Genomic DNA, 21,264 nt, shown 5'->3' with positions numbered 1-21,264 from the left:
AAAGGAATTAAAATGTATGTATATATATAATATGCAAATAGGTATTATATATGTATATTTTATATATATAAAACTATAAAACTGACAAGTGGTATTGAGCAAGATGAAAGAATAGCTACTGTGCAAATATATCTGCTTAGACGTTAGCTTCCATGTAGAAAAAATGTCATTGAGTATCCTAATGATTAGTATTGCCGGACAACCAGACTAGACAATTTTAAAGACTTTTGAACTGCCTGCTGAGCTAGAAATGTCACCCTGGCTAATAAATAACGTAGTGTGTACTATAGATTTCTGTAGTAGCCCATTTCAATATAAGATGTGTTAAAGAACACAAGCCTTTAATAAAATAATGCATTAATATTCACTGAGAATTGGATTATTTTGTTAACTTGTAAGAAACAGAACTGCCATTTAAAAAAATTAAAATTTGAAGCCCCACAGAACCCTAAACTGTCAGAATAAGCATATGGTATTATTCATAAAAGCATTTTTAAAATGAATAATTTATCTTGAGAGCAATGAAGTGAATAATTTACTAGTCCCTGAAAGGAAATATTTTCTACCATAATACAGTGCACAAATTATTTTCAATAAATTATATCTTTAAGAAAACTTAAATCCTGAGAGAATTGAAAATTATGAGAGACATGAGCATCAGTTTGAGTAATAAATAATTATCCAATTTAAGAAGATTACTTTTCTATAAACGTAATTAAATTCTTTTTTAAAATGAAGAAGCTAAAGTAAAACCATTTCAGAAGCAAGCTACATTCCTAAGAAATCAGAGCTTTCTTTCAAGTGAGCAAATTATTGAATATAAATTGATATTAGAAAATAAATGTACCCCTGCTGCATAAACCACAGTTTGTAGGACAGTTATAGTGGACAAGTACCAAGTTACAAATCCAAAGACACAAGTTCTAGACTGTCTCCATCACTTCATAGAGCATTACTTGGAGGAAATCACCAAAACCTCTCTCAGCTTCATTTTCCTTATCTGGAACCAGAAATGATAACATTTATCCTGCTCAGTTTAGAGTTATGTTGAAGGTACATAAGATAACTGTTTTTTATCTCCTCCAGCCGTGTCTCCTCACCCCCCTAGTCAGTTCCGCTCATTCCTACCTGTTGTTTCACCAGGGACACAGTGCAGCATGTGCTGGGATGACAGGGGTGTTGGGAAGCCGTCCCTGCAGATGGCTGACCACTGTTAACATTTGAGGTGTCAAGGGGTGTGGTGACACAGCAGCTGACCCGAGTGGCAGTGGCTGGTGCAAGGCGATAGAAATGGCTGTGGGTGGAGGGTAGAGTCCACTGCACTTTGCCCAGCTGCTTTCTGCTTTGACACCTCCCTTATGCCCTGAGGCATCTTCTCTATACACCGTGTTGAGTGCTGTTGTGGCTACGGACGTGGGCATCTCTTCTTCAGCACTGTGTTCAGTGGTGAGGAGAGCCTTACCGATTAGTTTCTATCTCCAGGCTTCTTGTCGCCCCCAAAGCCTTGCTGAACTTGTTAATATGTTATCAAAGAGAGGCAAGAAGGTCCTCACTGGGTTCTGAGCAGGGTCCCTCCCAACATTCAAGCTCTCCATAACTCTCAATCCTGGGACCGTGGACAGCCAAAGATGCGGAAGCAGCTTCCACACTCCCCAGGGCGCCATCCCAGCTCGTGAGGCTCTCAGCCGTGGCCGGACACAGGCCTGTGGGCAGGCTTTCCTCTCTGCTAGAAAGTCATACAGGCAGGAGGATCTGGTGAAGACCGTCCAGTGAGAAGGAAGCAGGCTGCCTGGATCAGTGCTCTGCCCTGGTCTCAGACCGGGTTCTTTGAGAACAGCATGAGTAAAGGGCCAGATAACTGAGACAAGCTCTGGGGGCCTTTCTTCACTGGTGGGTTGCATGGTCTTTGTGAAGAAGTGGATGAGACAACCAGAGAGCTACAGGGTGAGGTTGCCCAGAGGGCTTCAGGAGAGCAGAGACCACATACTCTGTGAAGATGAAGTCGAAGCTGACAGAAGTATCAGCAATCTTCTCAGTCTGATTATGGTTTTTGATTTATTGTCTTCAACACCATAGAAGGTAGATTTAGAAGGGGAATTTGATTAAGTCTTTAGGAAGAAAATAAGTTCATAGCTGTCCTTCCTTCCATGGACTCTGTGTGCTTGAAACCTTTCCTTCAACTCCTTTCTAATACAGCAAAACTGTCTAATGCTAAGAACTATACAAGACAGGGTAAAACAAGCAGGCACCTTCTCGCACCAACTTTCCTCAGAGAACTGAATTGTTGAAAACAGCATATAGCCTTTGTAATGTAGTTAAGTCAGATACAGTGTGAATACACATACACACAACTCAAGGTTTCAGATAGAAGGCTCCTATGTTTAACCATGATTCTAATGCAGGAGCTGAGTGCTTATGAAATATCTTTAATATCTTTGATATCTCTGCCTGTAATCAGAGGAGAGCTACTTACTGAATTCAGTTTCTTGCCACAGAACTTTGGACAAAGCAGTTTTTAGGACAAGGCAGTTTTTTTAATGGGACTTTTCTGTCAGATTATAGCCTCTTCATAAAGCAGTTACAGAAGCTATAGTACAGATGACTTAAATCACTTATAATACTATCTAAATCATTAACACCCATGGAGTGTGTTCTTTTTAAGATGAAAAGTTGTATCAAGAAAGGAGGATGTTCCTGTTATAGCTATACCATGACAGCTGAGTGACAGACTAGTGTACACACAGAAGCTCTGTTCCCACTGTTGACTGTCAGTGAGGAGGAAAGGAAATTAATCGCGTGAGCCTTGTGCTATGAGATTTAATAGAGGTCTTGTTGATTCAGTATAGCTCTGTAGACTAAATAGCTCATAAAGATGTGACTCTCCTCTGGGCTTCTGAAAATATAGGAAAATACAAAGAAAAGGATTTTTCCCCCTAAGGTGTTTTTTTCTTTTTAACTAGATTTACTGCTCTTGCAGTAAATCTAGTTAATTTTTGCTCTTGCATAATTAATAAACCATTATTCAGTAATGTCTACAACTAATTTAATGTTGAATAATAGATACAAGTTCTGTGAGGTTGCTCGTATACAAATTGACTATGGAAGAGCATTCTTTAGTTAGCCCCCAGGAAGTGCTGTGTCAGCTAAACTCAATGTCAGGAACTTCTGTAGTTTAAGATAACAAAAGTTGCACCCACGATGGCAGGTGGAATTTCTGAGTATTAATTTAGAAAACAGTGAATGAATTCTTAACCAAAAGCATTTGGCAAGTGACGCTGAGATAAACAGAGTATCCTGGTGTGTGGACTCCCATGTCGTAAGCCTAAAAATTAGTGAGAAAATAGCTTCCTACTATTGGGAAATTATTCATGTTTCTAAATCAGTCCAAGAGTTGTTGTTCCTTGGACATTCTAGTAGTAAAGTATTTATTTTCTCAGGAAAAGTTATTCTGTGTGCCAAGGACTTGGGCTGTGAATAAAATGATAGCTTCTTATTACTGTGGGCTATATCCTGTAACTTTTATAGGGATATAAAAGTGTGCTTTTTATCACATAACAGGAGATTACTCTAGTTTCTGTGGTAGCTGTAGTCATTTTTCCTTTGTAGGGATAGGATACCTTGTGTAGGGTGAAAAAAAAGTTTATGCCAAGTATCGGTGCAATTCTAGAAAGTAGTTTGTAGGCACTTTCAAAGCCCATGCTGAAATCGTTTTGTTGTTGTTGCAAATGGTATATAAATGACACAATTTTTAAACTACACTTATTTTCACTATTGCTTCTCATTCCTGCTTTCTCTGTATCTGCTTAGAAGGTCAGGAAAAGAATCGCTGTTTACTGTTTTTTAAGGAAATATTTAAATCCACAAAGTGAAGCTATTCAAACTTAAACTCCAGTATGGACACCAGATGGAAACCAGTTAATAATTCCTTAATCTCAGATTTAGAGATGAATGTAAACTGTACTTTACTGAACCGTGGAATGTATTTGATCTGCAGCTTGAAGAAGTACTGCATTGAAGTCATTGTTTAATGGGAATAATCTGCAAAGTTTGTAGCCTTAAATACGTTTCAGTGCTAAAATGTTTTTTTCTGGTTCAGACCAGAAGCCCAGAGGTTGGAATCAGTCTTATGTTTGTAAGTGAGAGGTATCTTCTGCTTTCCAAGGAGGGACCCAAAATCATGTTCTGTAGGGATTGTTGGGCAGGTCTCCAATCCAAGGCATAATGAAAAAGGAGAAAAGAAAGGCTTGAAAACAAGGTTCAAAAACTAGTAGTGGGAAGAAATGAGAGAGACATATTCTATTAACTAAAGTTCATATAGACCCTATTTCAGGAGCAAAGTTGTAACTCTGGAATGTGTATTTTTTCAAGAAAGAGGGTGTTCAATTCTTCTTTTGGGCTCCTTTCTTTGCAAGTATTTATTTAAGAAACATTTGCATCCTGGTGTGACTTACTCATCTGACTTTTTCCACTATCTTAATGAATCCCCTCTGCTTTATTTTTTCATCATTTCAGACCTTTACTCTTGCCTTAAGGTTTTCTTAGGGTGTAAACAGGATTATTTAATATGATAGAGTTTGATAGGATTATTTAATATGGCTTCTCTAGTGTGGGCAGGCACTGACTTTTCCTGTGCTACTGTATGAAGAGGAAAGTTCACCTAGAGTAGGTGGGCTTTAAAGGGACAAGTGTGTATTTTTCTCAAAGTTTTTGGAATAGGATTTGGGGTAGGCAGTGATTAATATGAAAAAACTGAAACTGTTTTCCTCAACTATCAATTAGGAAAAAGAATTACTACTCATTCTTAAAAAGATACAGATGTGGAACCAAAATAAGTAGTGTGAGGGCTAGATTCATGAGCAGAATCTCTGCCAGCAAAGTTTTTGTTAATTTGTTTTTTTAAATAGTGACAAGAATGTGCGGTACAAGCAAAGTCTGGAAGATGTTGTCAGTTGACAAGAGTCAGTCATAGTTTTCAATCAAGTTCTTAAATTTGGGGAGAAAGAGGACAGGTTCTAGTCCAGCTGAGCAAGAGCTGGCGGTCAGATGCAGAGTGAAGATGTTTGCTCTCCGTGCTGGCTACCCTGGCTGGAAGAAGTGCTCCTGTATAGTTCCCAAGCCTGTGCCGGACAGTCAGCCTCAAGACTCCTTCTCTAGGATCTTCTCTGAAGGAATTCTTGGTATTTCTTGAAATTGCTGTCCTAAATCTGTAAGTCAGAACCACCCCACCACTTATCTGATCTTTTAACAAAAGTGGAAGGATGTTTTGTTCATCATTTAGCTCTTTGTCAGTGTCTCCTGGTATCACACCTGGATGTTTGGGCAAGCCTGTCCTCAGGTGCCCACTGCACCCATGCCATCTGCTAGGTAGTGTTACTTCCTGTGTTATGTAGGGGGGCCCTGCTTGTATGGAAATGATCTGTTAAGGGAGGCGGCTTAAGTAATATCATGGTGAAGGAGACAGGCATGCTTTTATTCATTTATTTCTGCTGCACTGCATGGCATGTGGGATCTTATGTTCCCCGACCAGGGATTGAATCCGCAACCCCTAAAGTGAAAGTGCAGAGTTTTAACCTCTGGACCTCTAGAGAGGTCCCAGGCATCCTTTTAAATTCCAGCTCTACCATTTAATAGCTGTCTGATCTTGAGCTTAGAAAGGCTATTTAGCTTGTCTAAGTCTCAGTAATGGGGTAATGTTAATACCTACTTCATAGCACTATTGTGAGAATTAAGATCTATTTAAAACATTTGTATCGCTCATAAACACTACATAAGCACGCAGTCAACATAAACTACCTTTATTGTTTGACTAGACGGGAAGAAAGGGCTGGTGGGAAGAAAGGGCTGGTGCAGTGTGTGTCTTCACTTTTGTACCCCAAGCATCTAGCAGAGTGTCATGCCCACTGCCTGTAATAATGTCCCTATTACTTGACTGCAATGCAAATAGGGATGCTGCTGCTTGAATATTGAAACCAACTGCAGAGAAAGCCTTCAGTTATTCAGATTCATTGAAATCAATTCACTTTAACATTGACGATCTACTTGTGTAAAGTATTAAATCATAATTAAATCATAATTCACTGTGAAATATTATTTAGTAAAAGTTGAATAGACCAGAAAGAATATGATTATGTAAAAGATTAAATTGTTGTATGTGTATGTCTATTTAGAGAAACTAGCACTTTGAATAATTAATGATTCTGAAAAAGTAATCAAAAAGTTCTGTGTCAAATGCATCATGTAGGGACTTAGTTTTAAAGATGATTTGGGAATACGCTGTAAATTATTCTGAATTCATTGTGAAGAAACTCAGACTTTATAGTAAATAAAAATGTGATTGTGACTAAACTGATTTATTGAACCATGATAATTGGAATAACATTGATGGGACATTCCAAACAGCCTGCTGCTGCTGCTGCTAAGTCGCTTCAGTCGTGTCCGACTCTGTGCGACCCCATAGACAGCAGCCCACCAGGCTCCCCTGTCCCTGGGATTCTCCAGGCAAGAACACTGGAGTGGGTTGCCATTTCCTTCTCCAATGCATGAAACAGCCTACTTCAGTCTATTGCTTTCATGTTCTGGTTTCCATTGCCCCGTAATTTTGTTGAATAGAATACATCATTCACCTTTTGATAAAATAAATGAGTTTCATGCTGGTCATTGTGCAGTAAACAGATCCTGTTTGGTCTGGCGTGTGCTGTCATCCTGTGCCTGCTTCTGCAGTATGGTTAAAAGAGCAGTAGCCTCGACACAGAGGAGCTTTTTGTTCCTTCTTCAGCCATGTGGACTGCATATGCCAGGGCCTTGAAGTCAAAACAGAGAGAGAAAGAGAATTGGAGTTTATGCAGGACTGCTAGCTTTTGCTAATTTTTAAGTAACAATACTTTGATCTCTGAGTCTGAAAGAAAAAAAGGGAAGCATTTTAGACACAGAACAGCAGTTTAAAAAGCCACATGAAAAAGTTCTTTGTTGCTTTAACATCTATGCAGATGGACAACTTCCTTGATTTATAAAATTCATGTACAGAGCAGTTTTTGCACAGGAACTTAAAAGTATTACTGCAATATCCAATATTATTTTTTGAAAACTCTTGGTCCATTGAAATTAATGGGAGAAACAGCTTATTAGCTAGTAAATTAATGATCTCTTCCAAAGTTAATTACTGGGTGAAGATTTTCTGTTATAAGAATAGAAGAAATAGCTCAAAGCTTTTTCTTGCAGAAAAGACTTAACATTTCAAGAGCATCATGATTAAAAATGTCATTCCATTGTGCTTGGGGTTTTGCCAGTTGACGGGCTTGGCGAGAGCACACTCTCAAGAGGCTGTCACAGCCCTGCCTGTATAGCCTGTGACCTTGCTGAGTGTTTAGGTGTCTGCCTCGCCAGCAGGCTGTGCTGTGTCAGCTTAAAGCGAGGATTGCCTGGTTTTCTTTAGACTCCTACACTCTGTTTTGTGATCTTCACTATATATTCAGGAAAGAGGTAAAAGACTAAGATGTTGAGTACCAGCTGTTATTCAAGGGACTAGATTGTTGATTCTTCATAACAAGCTCATGTCATAGGTATTATTATCTTCATTTCACAGAGGAGGTAACTGGCTTGGAGTGTTTGATTGGAAAAGCAGGGTTTCAGAGTCCGAAGCCCACAATATCTTGTAATTTCAGTACTGCTTTTTCTTACTCTATTTGACGTTGTGTTGTTTGCACAGTTCGAATGTCTGTATTAAATACTTGTGTCTGTGTGACATTATACTGGTTAAAGTATAATGTATATAAAGTGTAATGTATAATTATAAAATATAATGTATATAAAGTATAAAGTATAGCTTTGAACATAGTTGATTCATGTTTTCTTTTACCTTCAGTAGAAAACAATTCATCCTATTATGGGCATATATAAAAAATTATATTCCATACACAAATTGGCCTGGAGGTATAAACAGAAATCTTTGGAATATTGAAAACCTGAGATGAGGTCTAAACCAAACTATTTTAAAATCATCAACTCTTCATTTTTTTCCCCTATAAAACTAGGATAGAAAAGAAAACTAAACTATAGAAAAACTAGCCAGTGCCAGCTTTTCTTTAACTTTGTATTATGATCATTACATGTAGCCCCATTCAGTTTGTTTCCTGTGTCATGTCCCACTTTGTGTCCTTGGCTTAGGGAGATGAATCACTGTCTCCAGAGGCAGTTGCCTCCAACTCTATTCTGTGCAAATAAAGTATAGAAAAGAGTGCCTTTTGCTGCATGCCAAAGAGAATTCTCTTTTAATTGGCCTTGTACTGTAGGACATATTTCCAAATGTGTCACTAATAATGAGAATAATAATAACTGCCATATACTGGAGAAGGATGTATGCCAAGAATTCTGCTTGTTAATTTATAAACTTTGTTAGACTAAAAGTAAGGGACAGCATTATTTTGCTCTTTATACAGATGAGGAAACTGAATATATACATTTAGTGAATTGAAGAACTAGGATTCAAATCCAAGTTCTCTGACTCCAAAATTGTATTCCTGCTCTATTAATTATTAATAGTATTATACGCTCCTTACTGCTCCATCAACTCAAAGAATCTTTACCTAACCTATGGGCTCTGACAAGCATATTTCAGATCAGACTTCATTTGTATTTCATCAGTGTAGTTTCAGTTTTTTAAAAATTTCAAACTTTTCTGTATGCCTTTAAAGTCTGCAGATTTCTTATGTGATGAAAGGGTTTGTATACATATCAGAGAAGTAGTGAAAAAATACAGAAGAGGAATTTTTAGTTAAATTTTGAGGACTTTTTCATGGCAAGGAGATTCTGGTATTCTATGTATATTTTTCCCATCTGTGTTTTATAAATTTATACCCTTTTATACTAGTAGATATGTTTATACGTGTTTACTAAAGTAGCAGTACATATTATTGTGGCAATTATTTAAAAATTCTTATGCTTAAACAACATACTGTATAGTCGTTTAAATTTCACAGATTACTTTCACCTTCAATTTTAACAACTTGATAAAGTTGAGGGATTAGGCACTATTATTCCATTTTAACATATGTGCATGTCTGTAAAGCTTTTGATTTCTCCTTCAAATCTGAATGAAAGTCTTACTGAGTATGCTTGGTTGTATGTTTTTCCTTTTATCAATTTAAATATTTTGTTCCATTCCCTTTTGACTTGTAGAGTTTCTGGTGAGAAATCAGCTGATGACCTTATGGGAGTTCCCTTTTATGTTACTTGTAATTTTTACCTCATTGCTTTTAATATGTTATCTTCATCTTTAATTTTTGTCAGTTTGATTACTATGTGTCTTGGAGTGTTCCTCCTCGGGTTTATCCTGCCTGGGACTTTCTGTGCTTCCTAGACTTGGTTGACTTTTTCCTTTCCTGTGTTAAGGAAGTTTTCAGCTGTTATCTCTTCAAATATTTTCTCGGGTCTTTTCTGTCTTTCTTCTCCTTCTGGGACCCCTATGATGCAAATGTTAGTGTGTTTAATGTCGTCCCAGAGATCTCTTAGGCTGTCTTCATTTTTTTTTTTTTCATTCTTTATTTTAATATTCTGTTTAGTGGCAGTGATTTCCACCATTCTGTCTTCAGGTCACTTATCTGTTCTTCTGCCTCAGTTATTCTGCTTTTGATTCCTTCTAGTGTATTATTCATCTCTGTTTGTTCTTTAATTCTTCTAGGTCTTTCTCGAACATTTCTTGCATTTTCTCCATTCTTTTTTCCGAGATCGAGAATTCACTATCATTATTCTGAATTCTTTTTTCAGAAGGCAGCCTCTCTCCACTTCATTTAGTTGTTTTTCTGGGCTTTTATCTTGTCCCTTCATCTAGGACATAATCCTCTGCCTTTTCATTTTGGTTAGCTTTCTGTTGATGTGGTTTTCATTCTGGTGGGCTGGGGGTTGTAACTGTTGCTTCTTATGTCTGCTGTCTGTTGGATGACGTTAACAGGCTTGGGTAAGCCTCCTGAGGGGAGGGACTGGTAGTGGGAAAAACTGAGTCTTGCTCTGGTGGGCAGTGCTGCCACAAAACCAGCTTTACAACAAATGCTAAAGAAACTTCTTTAGGCAGGAAACAAAAGAGAAGGAAAAGACGTACAAAAAAATCAGAAACAGTTAAGAAAAGTAATAGGATCATTGTTGTTGTTGTTTGGTCACTGGGTCATGTCCCACTCTTGTGACCCCATAGACTCTAGTCTGTCAGGCTACTCTGTGGGATTTCCCAGGCAGAAATACTAGGGGCTTGCCATATGTTAATAATTGCCTTAATGTAAATGGATTAATTGCACCAACCAAAAGACATAGACTGGCTGGGTAGATGAAAACATGTGCATGTATGCACTTCCATTTACCACATCCCACTACTTAACCCCCTAAATTGTATGTAATTATTTAATATTTTTTGGTTTATAATGTTTCCATTATGGCTTGCAGTTGTGATTATCTTTTATTTTCTTCTTTGACTATTGATTATGAAAACTGATAAATGTCTTTTACTGTTGTGATTATGTAATTTCTTTAATTTTTTTATGTATGTATTTAATTATTTATGTAATTTATTTATTATTTAATACCATTTATTATGATTAGTCAACAGATAATAATAGAATTCTATATCACTAAAACTACCATTTAATAGAAAAACCTGATACCACTTTTTAAAATCCAGATGCACATTAGAATTATCTTGGAATTTTTTTGAAAACTATTGAGTGCCCAGGTAGTGTTTTTTCTCCAAAGCTCCAAATATGATTCTAAATTGTTTAAAAACAACTGGACTGTATGATGATCTTTTGCTTTCATCTAGTTTGTTTTACTTTTTCTATTTTATATTCAGTGCTCTCATTTCATTTAGTTATTATTTTCCAGTTTCTTTCTTTTTTTGTTGTTCTTGTTCAAGCCTTTATCAAGTATAGGAGAAAAGATTTTGTGTGTGGTATGTGTGTGTGTCTAGTATGTATAATATATTTCAGGAAACGAGATTTTCCTTAGCTAAAAAATTTGACATTTTTAGCTCCACTTGTTTGACTAAGTTTGAATGTAATGCTTTAGTTCAGTTCAGTTCAGTTGCTCAGTCATGTCTGACTCTTTGAGGCCTCCATGTCCATCACCAACACCCAGAGTTCACTCAAACTCATGTCCATTGAGTTGGTGATGCCATCCAACCATCTCATCCTCTGTCATCCCCTTCTCCTCCCACCTTCAATCTTTCCCAGCATGAGAGTCTTTTCAAATGAGTCAGCTCTTCACATCAGGTGGCCAAAATATTGGAGTTTCAGCCTCAACATCAGTCCTTCCAATGAACACTGAGGACTGATCTCCTTTAGGATGGACTGGTTGGATCTCCTTGCAGTCCAAGGGACTCTCAAGAATCTTCTCCAACACCACAGTTCAAAAGCATCAATTCTTCAGTGCTCAGCTTTCTTCATAGTCCAACTCTCACATCCATACATGACCACCAGAAAAACGATAGCCTTGACTAGACAGACCTTTGTTGACAAAGTAATGTCTCTGCTTTTTAATATGCTGTCTAGGTTGGTCATAACTTTCCTTCCAAGGAGTAAGCGTCTTTTAATTTCATGGCTGCAAGCACCATCTGCAGTGATTTGGGAGCCCCCCAAAAATAAAGTCAGCCACTGTTTCCTCGTTTCCCCATCTATTTCCCATGAAGTGATGGGACCAGATGCCATGATCTTCGTTTTCTGAATGTTGAGCTTTAAGCCAACTTTTTCACTCTCCTCTTTTACTTTCATCAAGAGGCTCTTTAGTTCTTCTTCACTTTCTGCCATAAGGGTGGTGTCATCTGCATATCTGAGGTTATTGATATTTCTCCTGGCAATCTTGATTCCAGCTTGTGCTTCTTCCAGCCCAGCGTTTCTCATGATGTACTCTGCATATAAGTTAAATAAGCAGGGTGACAATATACAGCCTTGACGTACTCCTTTTCCTATTTGGAACCAGTCTGTTGTTCCATGTCCAGTTCTAACTGTTGCTTCCTGACCTGCATACAGATTTCTCAAGAGGCAGATCAGGTGGTCTGGTATGCCCATCTCTTTAAGAATTTTCCACAGTTTGTTGTGATCCACACAGCCAAAGGCTTTGGCATAGTCAATAAAGCAGAAATAGATGTTTTTCTGGAGCTCTCTTGCTTTTTCCATGATCCAGCGGTAGTTGGCAATTTGATCTCTGGTTCCTCTGCCTTTTCTAAAACCTCCTTGAACATTTGGAAATTCACGGTTCATGTATTGTTGAAGCCTGGCTTGGAGAATTTTGAGCATTACTTTACTAGCATGTGAGATGAGTGCAATTGTATGTTAGTTCTAATTTATAGTCAATCAAAACTTTGATGTAATTCCATTTATTCTGGCATCTGGTCTACTAGACTTTTTATTGCTAAAGCCTAGAAAGCTTATTATTTGGGTGATTTAAAAAGAAAATTGAATGAGGCTTGAAACTTCTGTTCCAATTCTGAGAATATAAAGAAATACTATGTTGTTAAAAAAAAAAAAACAAAAACGCAAGAAAGTAACATGTAATACAATATTATTAACTAAAGTACAGAGTTTGTTCAAATTTAATGGACTTTTATGCTAGTTTCCATTATTTGTTCTCATACCTTATTCAAGATTCCACATTGTATTTAGTTGCACTGCACAGCTTCAGCTGCATGCAACAAATTCTGATTAATTCTTTTTGTTTTTACTCTGTTACAAATATTTTCTAATTTTCCTTGTTAGACCTCTCAGATATACCCATCATTTAAAAGTAATTTCCAAATTCATGGGGTTTGTAAGGTATCCTTGATATTAATTTCTCATTTAAATGCTTTCTTGTCTGCAATCACCCTCTGTTTTTTCAGTCTTTTAACTTTATTGAGGCTTTCAATGGCTAAGTCAAAGGTCTCTGTTGCTAAATGTCACATTGCACTTGAAAGTATGTGGGTTATTTTCAAATATCTTTTGGTACTGATTTCTAATGTAATTCCACAGTGATAAGAGAACAGACTCTGTATGATTTCAATATCTTTAGACCATGAAATTTTTACACCTTATGTTATCCCTGAATATGTTCCACTGTCTTCTGGTTTATAGTCTATGGAAAGTTGAATAGAATTTTTCTCCTGCTATTGTGTGGAAATTACATAAATCTTAATTATGTTGAATTGGTTCACTATGCTTTTCAAGTCTACTTTATCCTTCTACTTTTCTGTCTATTCATTCTATTGATTTTTGAGAGTTTGATACTGAAACTGTAACTAAATATCCTAATTTATCTACTTAAAAATTATTGTAATATATAGTGAACTATATGTAACTTTGTTCTGTATTTTCCAAATCTCCTGTAAACTTATGACACTTTTGTAATCTAGAAAAGAAAAAGAAAAAAATACATGTTCAAACTAAGACAGCATGTTTTAGAAGTTGAAGAGACTGTGGGAAAGCCAATGCTTTCATACATGATGAAGAGAATGTAAACTGGTGTAATTCCTCTGGAGGGAAATACCAAGGACTCTATACACGTATTTACCTTTTGACCCAGCAAGTCCACTGCTTGGAATGTATACTGAAGGTACACTTCCAACAATAGAGTTGAATATGTGTGCATGGGTTGGTATATATACGTATGTTTTATAAATCTGCCTACTTATGGATCCTAGAAGCAGTGGCACTCTTATAGTAAGGGGCACATCTAGCACTCAGATGTTGGTTTCTAGATACCATACCCCATAATTTAATTTAATTTAATTCCTTTAATTAAAGGAATTAAAGCTCCTTGGAGAAGTAATTGATTTCAAGACTAGAGCAGGGAAAGTGCAGTTTGAACTTGGAATATCTTTTGCTCCTGGAAAGTATGGCAATACTCAAAAAAGGATGAAAACTTGTTTAAAGAATGAAAAGACCAATTTTAAGTGTTTCTGGTTGCCAAAACTGGAACATTTTAGCCAACACAATAAACAACAATGGTAGTGGGTTTTTAGTCCTTAAAATAAAATAAATGTCCTTGAATCCATACCAATATAAAAATCAAATAAATGGGGGAGGAGGGATTATTCTTCCTTACATAAGAATTCCAATTAATAAATGTAGACCTTTAGAAAGATTGTAATTGAAAATCACCACTAAGTAAATACTACGTTATAATTGTTACAAACAAGATCCATTGATGAATGGTAAAATTAATGGGCAAAATTTGGAGAAGGAACAGGATTTTTAGTTTAGAGTTGTGAAGACTTGACCTGGAGTTTGCAGAGGTGCTTCCAAGACTGTTTACTCACATGGATATTGGCTGGAGGTCTCATTCCTCTCAAGTAAAGCTGCTTTAGGGCCTTCGTGGAAAGGAGTTGTCTTCCTGAAGAAGTGATCCAAGAGAAACACCAAAAAGAAAGCCACAATGCCCTTTGTGACTTACTCTGAAATCACAAAATCGACAGCAGAAATCAGTTCTGTTTGCTCAGTTCAGTTCAGTCGCTCAGTTGTGTCTGACTCTTTGCGACCCCATGGACTGCAGCATACCAGGCCTCCCTGTCTATCACCAGTCTGTCCCGGATTTTACTCAAGCTCATCTCCATTGAGTCAGCAACGCCATCCAACCATCTCATCCTCTGTCATCCTCTTCTCCTCCCACCTTCAATCTTTCCCAGCATCGGGGTCTTTTCAAATGAGTCAGTTCTTCACATCAGGTGGCCAAAGTATTGGACTTTCAGCTTCAGCATCAGTCTTTCCAAAGAATATTCATGACTGATTTCCTTTAGGATGCACTGGTTGGATTCCTTGCAGTCCAAGGGACTCTCGAGTCTCCTCCAACACCACAGTTCAAAAGCATCAATTCTTCGTTGCTCAACTTTCTTTATAGTTCAACCCTCGCATCCATACATGACTACTGGAAAAATTATAGCTTTGACTAGACAGACCTTTGTTGGCAAAGCAATGTCTCTGCTTTTTAATATGCTGTGTGGGTAAGCGTCTTTTAATTTCATGGCTGCAGTCACCATCTGCAGTGATTTTGGAGCCCCCCAAAAATAGTCTGCCACTATTTCTACTGTCTCCCCATCTATTTATCATGAAGTGATGGGACCAGATACCATGATCTTAATTTTCAGAATGTTGAGTTTTAAGCCAACTTTTTCACTCTCCTCTTTCACTTTCATCAAGAGGCTCTTTAGTTCTTTGCTTTCTGCCATATGGGTTGTGTCATCTGCACATCTGAGGTTATTGATATTGCCCCCAGCAATCTTGATTCCAGCTTGTCCTTCATCCAGCCTGGCATTTCGCATGATGTACTACTCTGCATATAAGTTAAATAAGCAGGGTGACAATATACAGCCTTGACATACTCCTTTCCCTATTTGGAACTAGTCTTTTGTTCCATGTCCAGTTCTAACTGTTGCTTCCTGACCTGCATACAGATTTCTCAGGAGGCAGGTAAGGTGGTCTGGTATTCCCATCTCTTTCAGAATTTTCCACAGTTTATTGTGATCCACACCGTCAAAGGCTTTGGCATAGTCAATAAAGCAGAAGTAGATGCTTTTCTAGAACTCTTTTGCTTTTTTGATGATTCAGCGGATGTTGACAATTTGATCTGTGGTTCCTCTGCCTTTTCTAAATTCAACTTGAACATCTGAAAGTTCATGGTTCAGATACTGTTGAAGCCTGGCTTGGAGAATTTTGAGCATTACTTTGCTAGCATATGAGATGACTACAATTATGCAGCAGTAGTTTGAACATTCTTTGGCATTGACTTTCTTTGGGATTGGAATGAAAACTGACCTTTTCCAGTCCTGTGGCCACTGCTGAGTTTTCCAAATTTGCTGGCATATTGAGTGCAGCACTTTCACAGCATCATCTTTCAGGATTTGAAATAGCTCCACTGGAATTCCATCACCTCCACTAGCTTTGTCCATAGTGATGCTTCCTAAGGCCCACTGGACTCCACATTCCAGAATGTCTGACTCTAGGTGAGTGATCACACCATCGAGATTATCTGGGTCGTGAAGGTCTTTTTTGTATAGTTCTTCTGTGTATTCTTGCCACCTCTTCTTCACATCTTCTGCTTCTGTTAGGTCCATGCCATTTCTGTCCTTTATTGTGCTCATCTTTGCATGAAATGTTCCCTTGGTATCTCTAATTTTCTTGAAGAGATCTCTAGTCTTTCCCATTCTGTTGTTTTCCTCTATTTCTTTGCATTGATTGCTGAGGAAGGCTTTCTTATCTCTCCTTGCTCTTCTTTGGAACTCTGCATTCAAATGGGTATCTTTCCTTTTCGCTTCTCTTCTTTTCACAGCTATTTGTAAGGCCTCCTCAGACAACCATTTTGCCTTTTTGCACTTCTTTTTCTTAAGGATGGTCTTGATCCCTGCCTCCTGTACAAATGTCATGAACCTTTATCTGTAGTTCTTCAGGTACTCTGTCTGTCAAATCTAATCCATTGAATCTATTCCTCACTTCCACCGTATAATCATAAGGGATTTGATTTAGGTCATACCTGACCTAAATCTAGTGATTTTCCCTACTTTCTTCAATTTAAGTCTGAATTTGGCAATAAGGACTTCATGATCTGAGTCACAGTCAGCTCCTGGTCTTGTTTTTACTGACTGTATAGAGCTTCTACATCTTTGACTGCAAAGAATATAATCAGTCTGATTTCGGTATTGACCATCCGATGATGTCCGTATGTAGAGGCTTCTCCTGTGTTGTTGGAAGAGGCTGTTTGCTATTACCAGTGCGTTCTCTTGGCAATATTCTGTTAGCCTTTGCCCTGCCTCATTCTATACTCCAAGGCCAAATTTGCCTGTTACTCCAGGTATTTCTTGGAGAAGGCAATGGCAACCCACTCGAGTACTCTTGCCTGGAAAATCCCATGGATGGAGGAGCCTGGTAGGCTGTAGTCCATGGGGTCGCTAAGAGTCTGGACACGACTGAGCGACTTCACTTTCATGCCTTGGAGAAGGAAATGGCAACCCGCTCCAGTATTCTTGCCTGGAGAATCCCAGGGACGGGGGAGCCTGGTAGGCTGCCATCTATGGGGTCGCACAGAGTCGGACAGGACTGAAGTGAACTAGCAGCAGCCAGGTATTTCTTGACTTCCTATTTTTGCATTCCAGTATTGTGTTTGTTAGATATCTTAAAACCACCACTGGGAAAGGGCGTCTCTAGCCTAGTAGTTCTTTTTTCTCTATAAGAGTTCCCACTTCCCCTTTTGTTGTCAGTTTCCAGTGCTTCCAGTTTTGGTTCCTCTTTTTGTAACTTGCCCCAGGGCTAATCCTGGGCAAGATGACTGTGATAAGATTTGTAGTGGAAAAGAGAAGGTAGTGTTCACCATTTCCTGCCCTCATCCATGACAAACCCTTCCTTACCTCAATCTTGTATTATGCACCCCCCACTTTATGTAATAAATTGTCCAGAACCCACCTGTGAAACCATAAGACTTAGACAAGCCTCTCTAATAGCAATGATCATGTTGTATTACAGTTAACCATTTTTAATGCCTGTCCTCAATATCATGTTCATATCTGAATCCCCAAGGCCTACTGAAGTGCCTAAAAGATCCCTACTGGGTAAATGGGTTTTCTTTTGAAATGTAAATATGCTTAAGAACCTTAAATTAAAGATGCTAATTTAGCTATCTGGGCCTTTGTCTATCCTAACTTTGGAAGGACAGGGGAACAGAGAGCTCCTTCAGCCTATTTCCTATTTATTTTCACAAGCAGATACTCTAGGCTTTGCACCCCTTTACCCGGCTTTATTGTTGTTCTGTCCCTAAGTTGTGTCCGATTCTTTATGACCCTAGGGACTGCAACATGCCAGGCTTCCCTGTCCTTCACTGTCTCCCGGAGTTTGCTCAAACTCATGTCCCTTGAGTCAGTGATGCCCAGCTACCTGTGAGAGACTTCTGGAGTCACCTTCATTCTGCATACTTATTCCTCCTGCAGATTCTTCTCTTTGGGCTCCCTTTCTCATCTCTTCCTATTCCTGGTATAAACCCATTCCCACCCCGGCTCCCTGGCCTGCAGGTCTTGTCCATCCAGCTGCACCCCACACCTCACTGAAGACTGGGATTTCGGATTCCCTCTGCTCCTTCCTAGGAGAAGGCGATGGCACCCCACTCCAGTACTCTTGCCTGGAAAATCCCAAGGACAGAGGAGCCTGGTGGGCTGCAGTCCATGGGGTCGCTAGGAGTGGGACACAACTGAGCTACTTCACTTTCACTTTTCAATTTCATGCCTTGGAGAAGGAAATGGCAACCCACTCCAGTGTTCTTGCCTGGAGAATCCCAGGGACGGCGGAGCCTGGTGGGCTGCCGTCTACGGAGTCGCACAGAGTCGGCCACGACTGAAGCGACTTAGCAGCAGCGGCAGCAGCAGCTGCTCCTTCCTCCCCCTGCAGCCATGGGCAGTTCCACCCATTCCTACACCAGCTGGCTCCTGAGGCCCAGCCCAGCCAGGGCCTGCTTGATCCCTAGCTCTGGAATCCCTTCTATCATCTTTCTGCCAAGGGGAAGTGAGACACAGTAAATCTTGATATTGGGGCAGAACTAGACGTCATTTGGGCTGACCTGCCATCTTAGTTCGTATGGCTCTTTTTCTTATGGAGAAAAATGAAACTAAATAAATGACCTATAAAAACTTAATAAATAAATATAAATTGTTTATTATCCCTGGGTCAAGAAGATCCCTTGGAGGAGGAAATGGCAACTGACCTCAGTATTCTTGCCTGGGAAAGCCCACAGACAGAGGAGCCTGGCGGCCTATAGTCCATTGGGGTTGTGAAGAGTCAGACATGACTGAGGGACTAACACTTTCATAACAAGCTTAATAAATAGAAGGTATTCATTAAAAGTCATAGAATTTTTATATGGGAAGGAAATCTGATAATATTCTATTACCAGTCCTCATTTTACAGTTTAAATACTCAAAAGTTCAGGTGGGTTGAGTGATTTTTTTCAACAGTCATGTTTTCTGATGTAGAATCTCATATTGCAGCTGACTTAATTTCACGCCTAGTTAAATCTGCAACATTTTTTCTTCCAGAGTAGAAATTTTAAATTATTCTAACATTATTTATTAAATTTCATGTTTCACATTATATTGGTATATATTATAAGAATCATAGCACTTTTCTTTCTAACCCAGATTTAGGTCGATCTCGAGAACTTCAATACGTGTACGTGGATAACAACATTCATCTGAAAGGCTTGCCATCCTTTCTGTACAACAAAGTCATTGGGTGCAGTGGGTAAGGCCGATTTCACATTTTATACTAATACTCAGCTCTTTTGCTAGCTTTATTTCTACTTCAGTACTTAGCCCTGATAAAACTCAAAAATAGATGTATGACTTTTGATAATCCTGTTCGATTTTGTTTTGAGACTTAACATGCTTAACCAAGTACCCTTCGAAACCAAAAATATTGAACAAGCATTTAGAATATTTTATTTTGAGTTTAGTTAGTAAGTTATAAATTTGGTCAATTATTTGTTGTTTTCCAGGTAAAAGAAAAATTAATTAATGCATACCATTATAAACTCAGTAGTTTCAGTCACAAATACTGGAGGAATCAGCGTTAATGTAAAAGTTTTTCTTTTCCTTCCATTGCAGTGACAATTTTACTACGCTGGGACTTTACCAATTGAAAATATTTACAGCTTGACAATTTTAAATAGTCCCTCAATACAAATCATGATTCCAGCGACCAAAGCAGATGTTTCAGTTAATAGGAAATGAAGAACTTTTATTTTCAGGACAGCATTAATCTTTCCTTCTCAGTTAGGCTATTAGAAAGATAATGTCAGCTTCTCCTTCTATAGCAGTGAGACAGAACCACCCTGAACTGGTTCCCAGAGTGGCATAGGCTTAATACAGTACAGTTCAGCTGCCAGGACCAGCTTTTGACTGCCTCACTTTCCTCACTTAAGCAGCCACAGGATACTTGGAACACCTCTGAGGCTACTTAGCCAGCATGTTGACTCTCTCTTTATAATTTCAAACATCCTGAATAACCTGACTCATACTCTATGTATTTCTGGCAAGAAAAGGGATGACAATAAGCCTGTACATAGAGATAGCCATTCCCCTGCTGGCCTGGCTCCAGGGGATGGGCCCTGAGCAGTGATTGCTCCAGAGAGGGTAATCCTAGAAGTAGTGCCCTTCCCCTAGGAAAAATTATGCACTTGTTATCTTGGAAGAGCCCTAGATGAATTCAGTGCCTATGCAGGCTGATGAAATATAAGCCCAGAGATATATTCCAGAACTTTCTATGAAGAACAGATAATAGAATATGTGGTAGAGTTTTTAGCTCAGTGATTTTTCTGCAGCTGATCATATGACAGCTGTGCTACTACTCACTCATTAATCCTAATAAGTTCTTAAAATATCTGTAGTATAGCCTAATTTTTCCAAGTGGTGAGCAAAATACCCTCAATCACCAAGATGCATGTAATGATGCAAGCAGGCTCCAAGGCTGAAAGGAGTTTTTTCTGCACCAAAGCCTTCAGAGACTGCACTGTAATATGATCTAAAATTTCTACACAATTAAGGAACTTGAGATAAAGAGTAAGTGCTTTTTGGCGTTTAGATATAGCTATTACTGACTTCCACAAGGTTCTATTTGTGCCAAGTTGAGAAATACATATTTCCTTGTATTCATTTTTAATTTTTGGCCATACCATATGACTTGCAGAATCTTAGTTCTCTGACCAGGGACTGAACCTGGGCCCATGGCAGAGAAAACACTTGAGTCCTAACCACAGGACCACCAGGGAATTCCACCCCCAACCCCTGCACTTTTTAAAAATATATTTTCGTTGTTGACTTGGCATCTGGTAGCACAGTTAGTGAATTTTATGAGAGCTTCACATCTTTGAGAAAATAAAGAGTAAGGTAAAATATGCCAATTACTAGCAGGTAGTCTACACTTTTTATTATTATTAGCATATTCCTTGGAGAAGGAAATGGCATCCCACTCCAGTGTTCTTGCCTGGAGAATCCCAGGGACGGAGGAGCCTGGTGGACTGCCGTCTATGGGGTCACACAGACTTGGACACGACTGAAGCGACTTAGCAGCAGCAGCAGTAGCAGCAGCAGCATATTCCTTTGGTAGTAATAATAAGAAGATAAAATTATTAAAAGGAAAGTTATCAAGCAATCAGTTTTCTAATACTAGTGGTTTTTTGGAGTGTTGGCAATCCCATGTGCCAATGAAATGTGATCCAAAAGGTATTTTTAATCTATTGGTTTAACTCAGAATGCATTTTGTACAGAAGCAGTATTGGTGG

At 38.5% G+C, this 21,264-nt stretch overlaps 1 protein-coding gene across 4 annotated transcripts in view; it reads left to right on the top strand.

Annotated features, from left to right (window-relative positions):
• The window catches only part of LRRC28 (leucine rich repeat containing 28), a 193,629-nt gene that overhangs the window by 114,363 nt on the left and 58,002 nt on the right, over positions 1–21,264 (top strand). For 3 of the 4 annotated variants that reach the window (XM_061394269.1, XM_061394273.1, XM_061394270.1), the window contains one exon: positions 19,124–19,226. The exons of the other annotated variant lie outside the window; for it this stretch is intronic. In XM_061394269.1, coding sequence (XP_061250253.1) covers positions 19,124–19,226 — 103 coding nt within the window. The remainder of the gene's footprint in view (positions 1–19,123; positions 19,227–21,264) is intronic. 4 annotated transcript variants of the gene reach the window in all.

Source organism: Bos javanicus, chromosome 21, assembly GCF_032452875.1.
Source record: "Bos javanicus breed banteng chromosome 21, ARS-OSU_banteng_1.0, whole genome shotgun sequence".
Classification (NCBI taxonomy): domain Eukaryota; kingdom Metazoa; phylum Chordata; class Mammalia; order Artiodactyla; family Bovidae; genus Bos; species Bos javanicus.
Note: the sequence above shows the minus strand (reverse complement) of the source record. Positions and strands in the feature narration are given on the sequence as shown.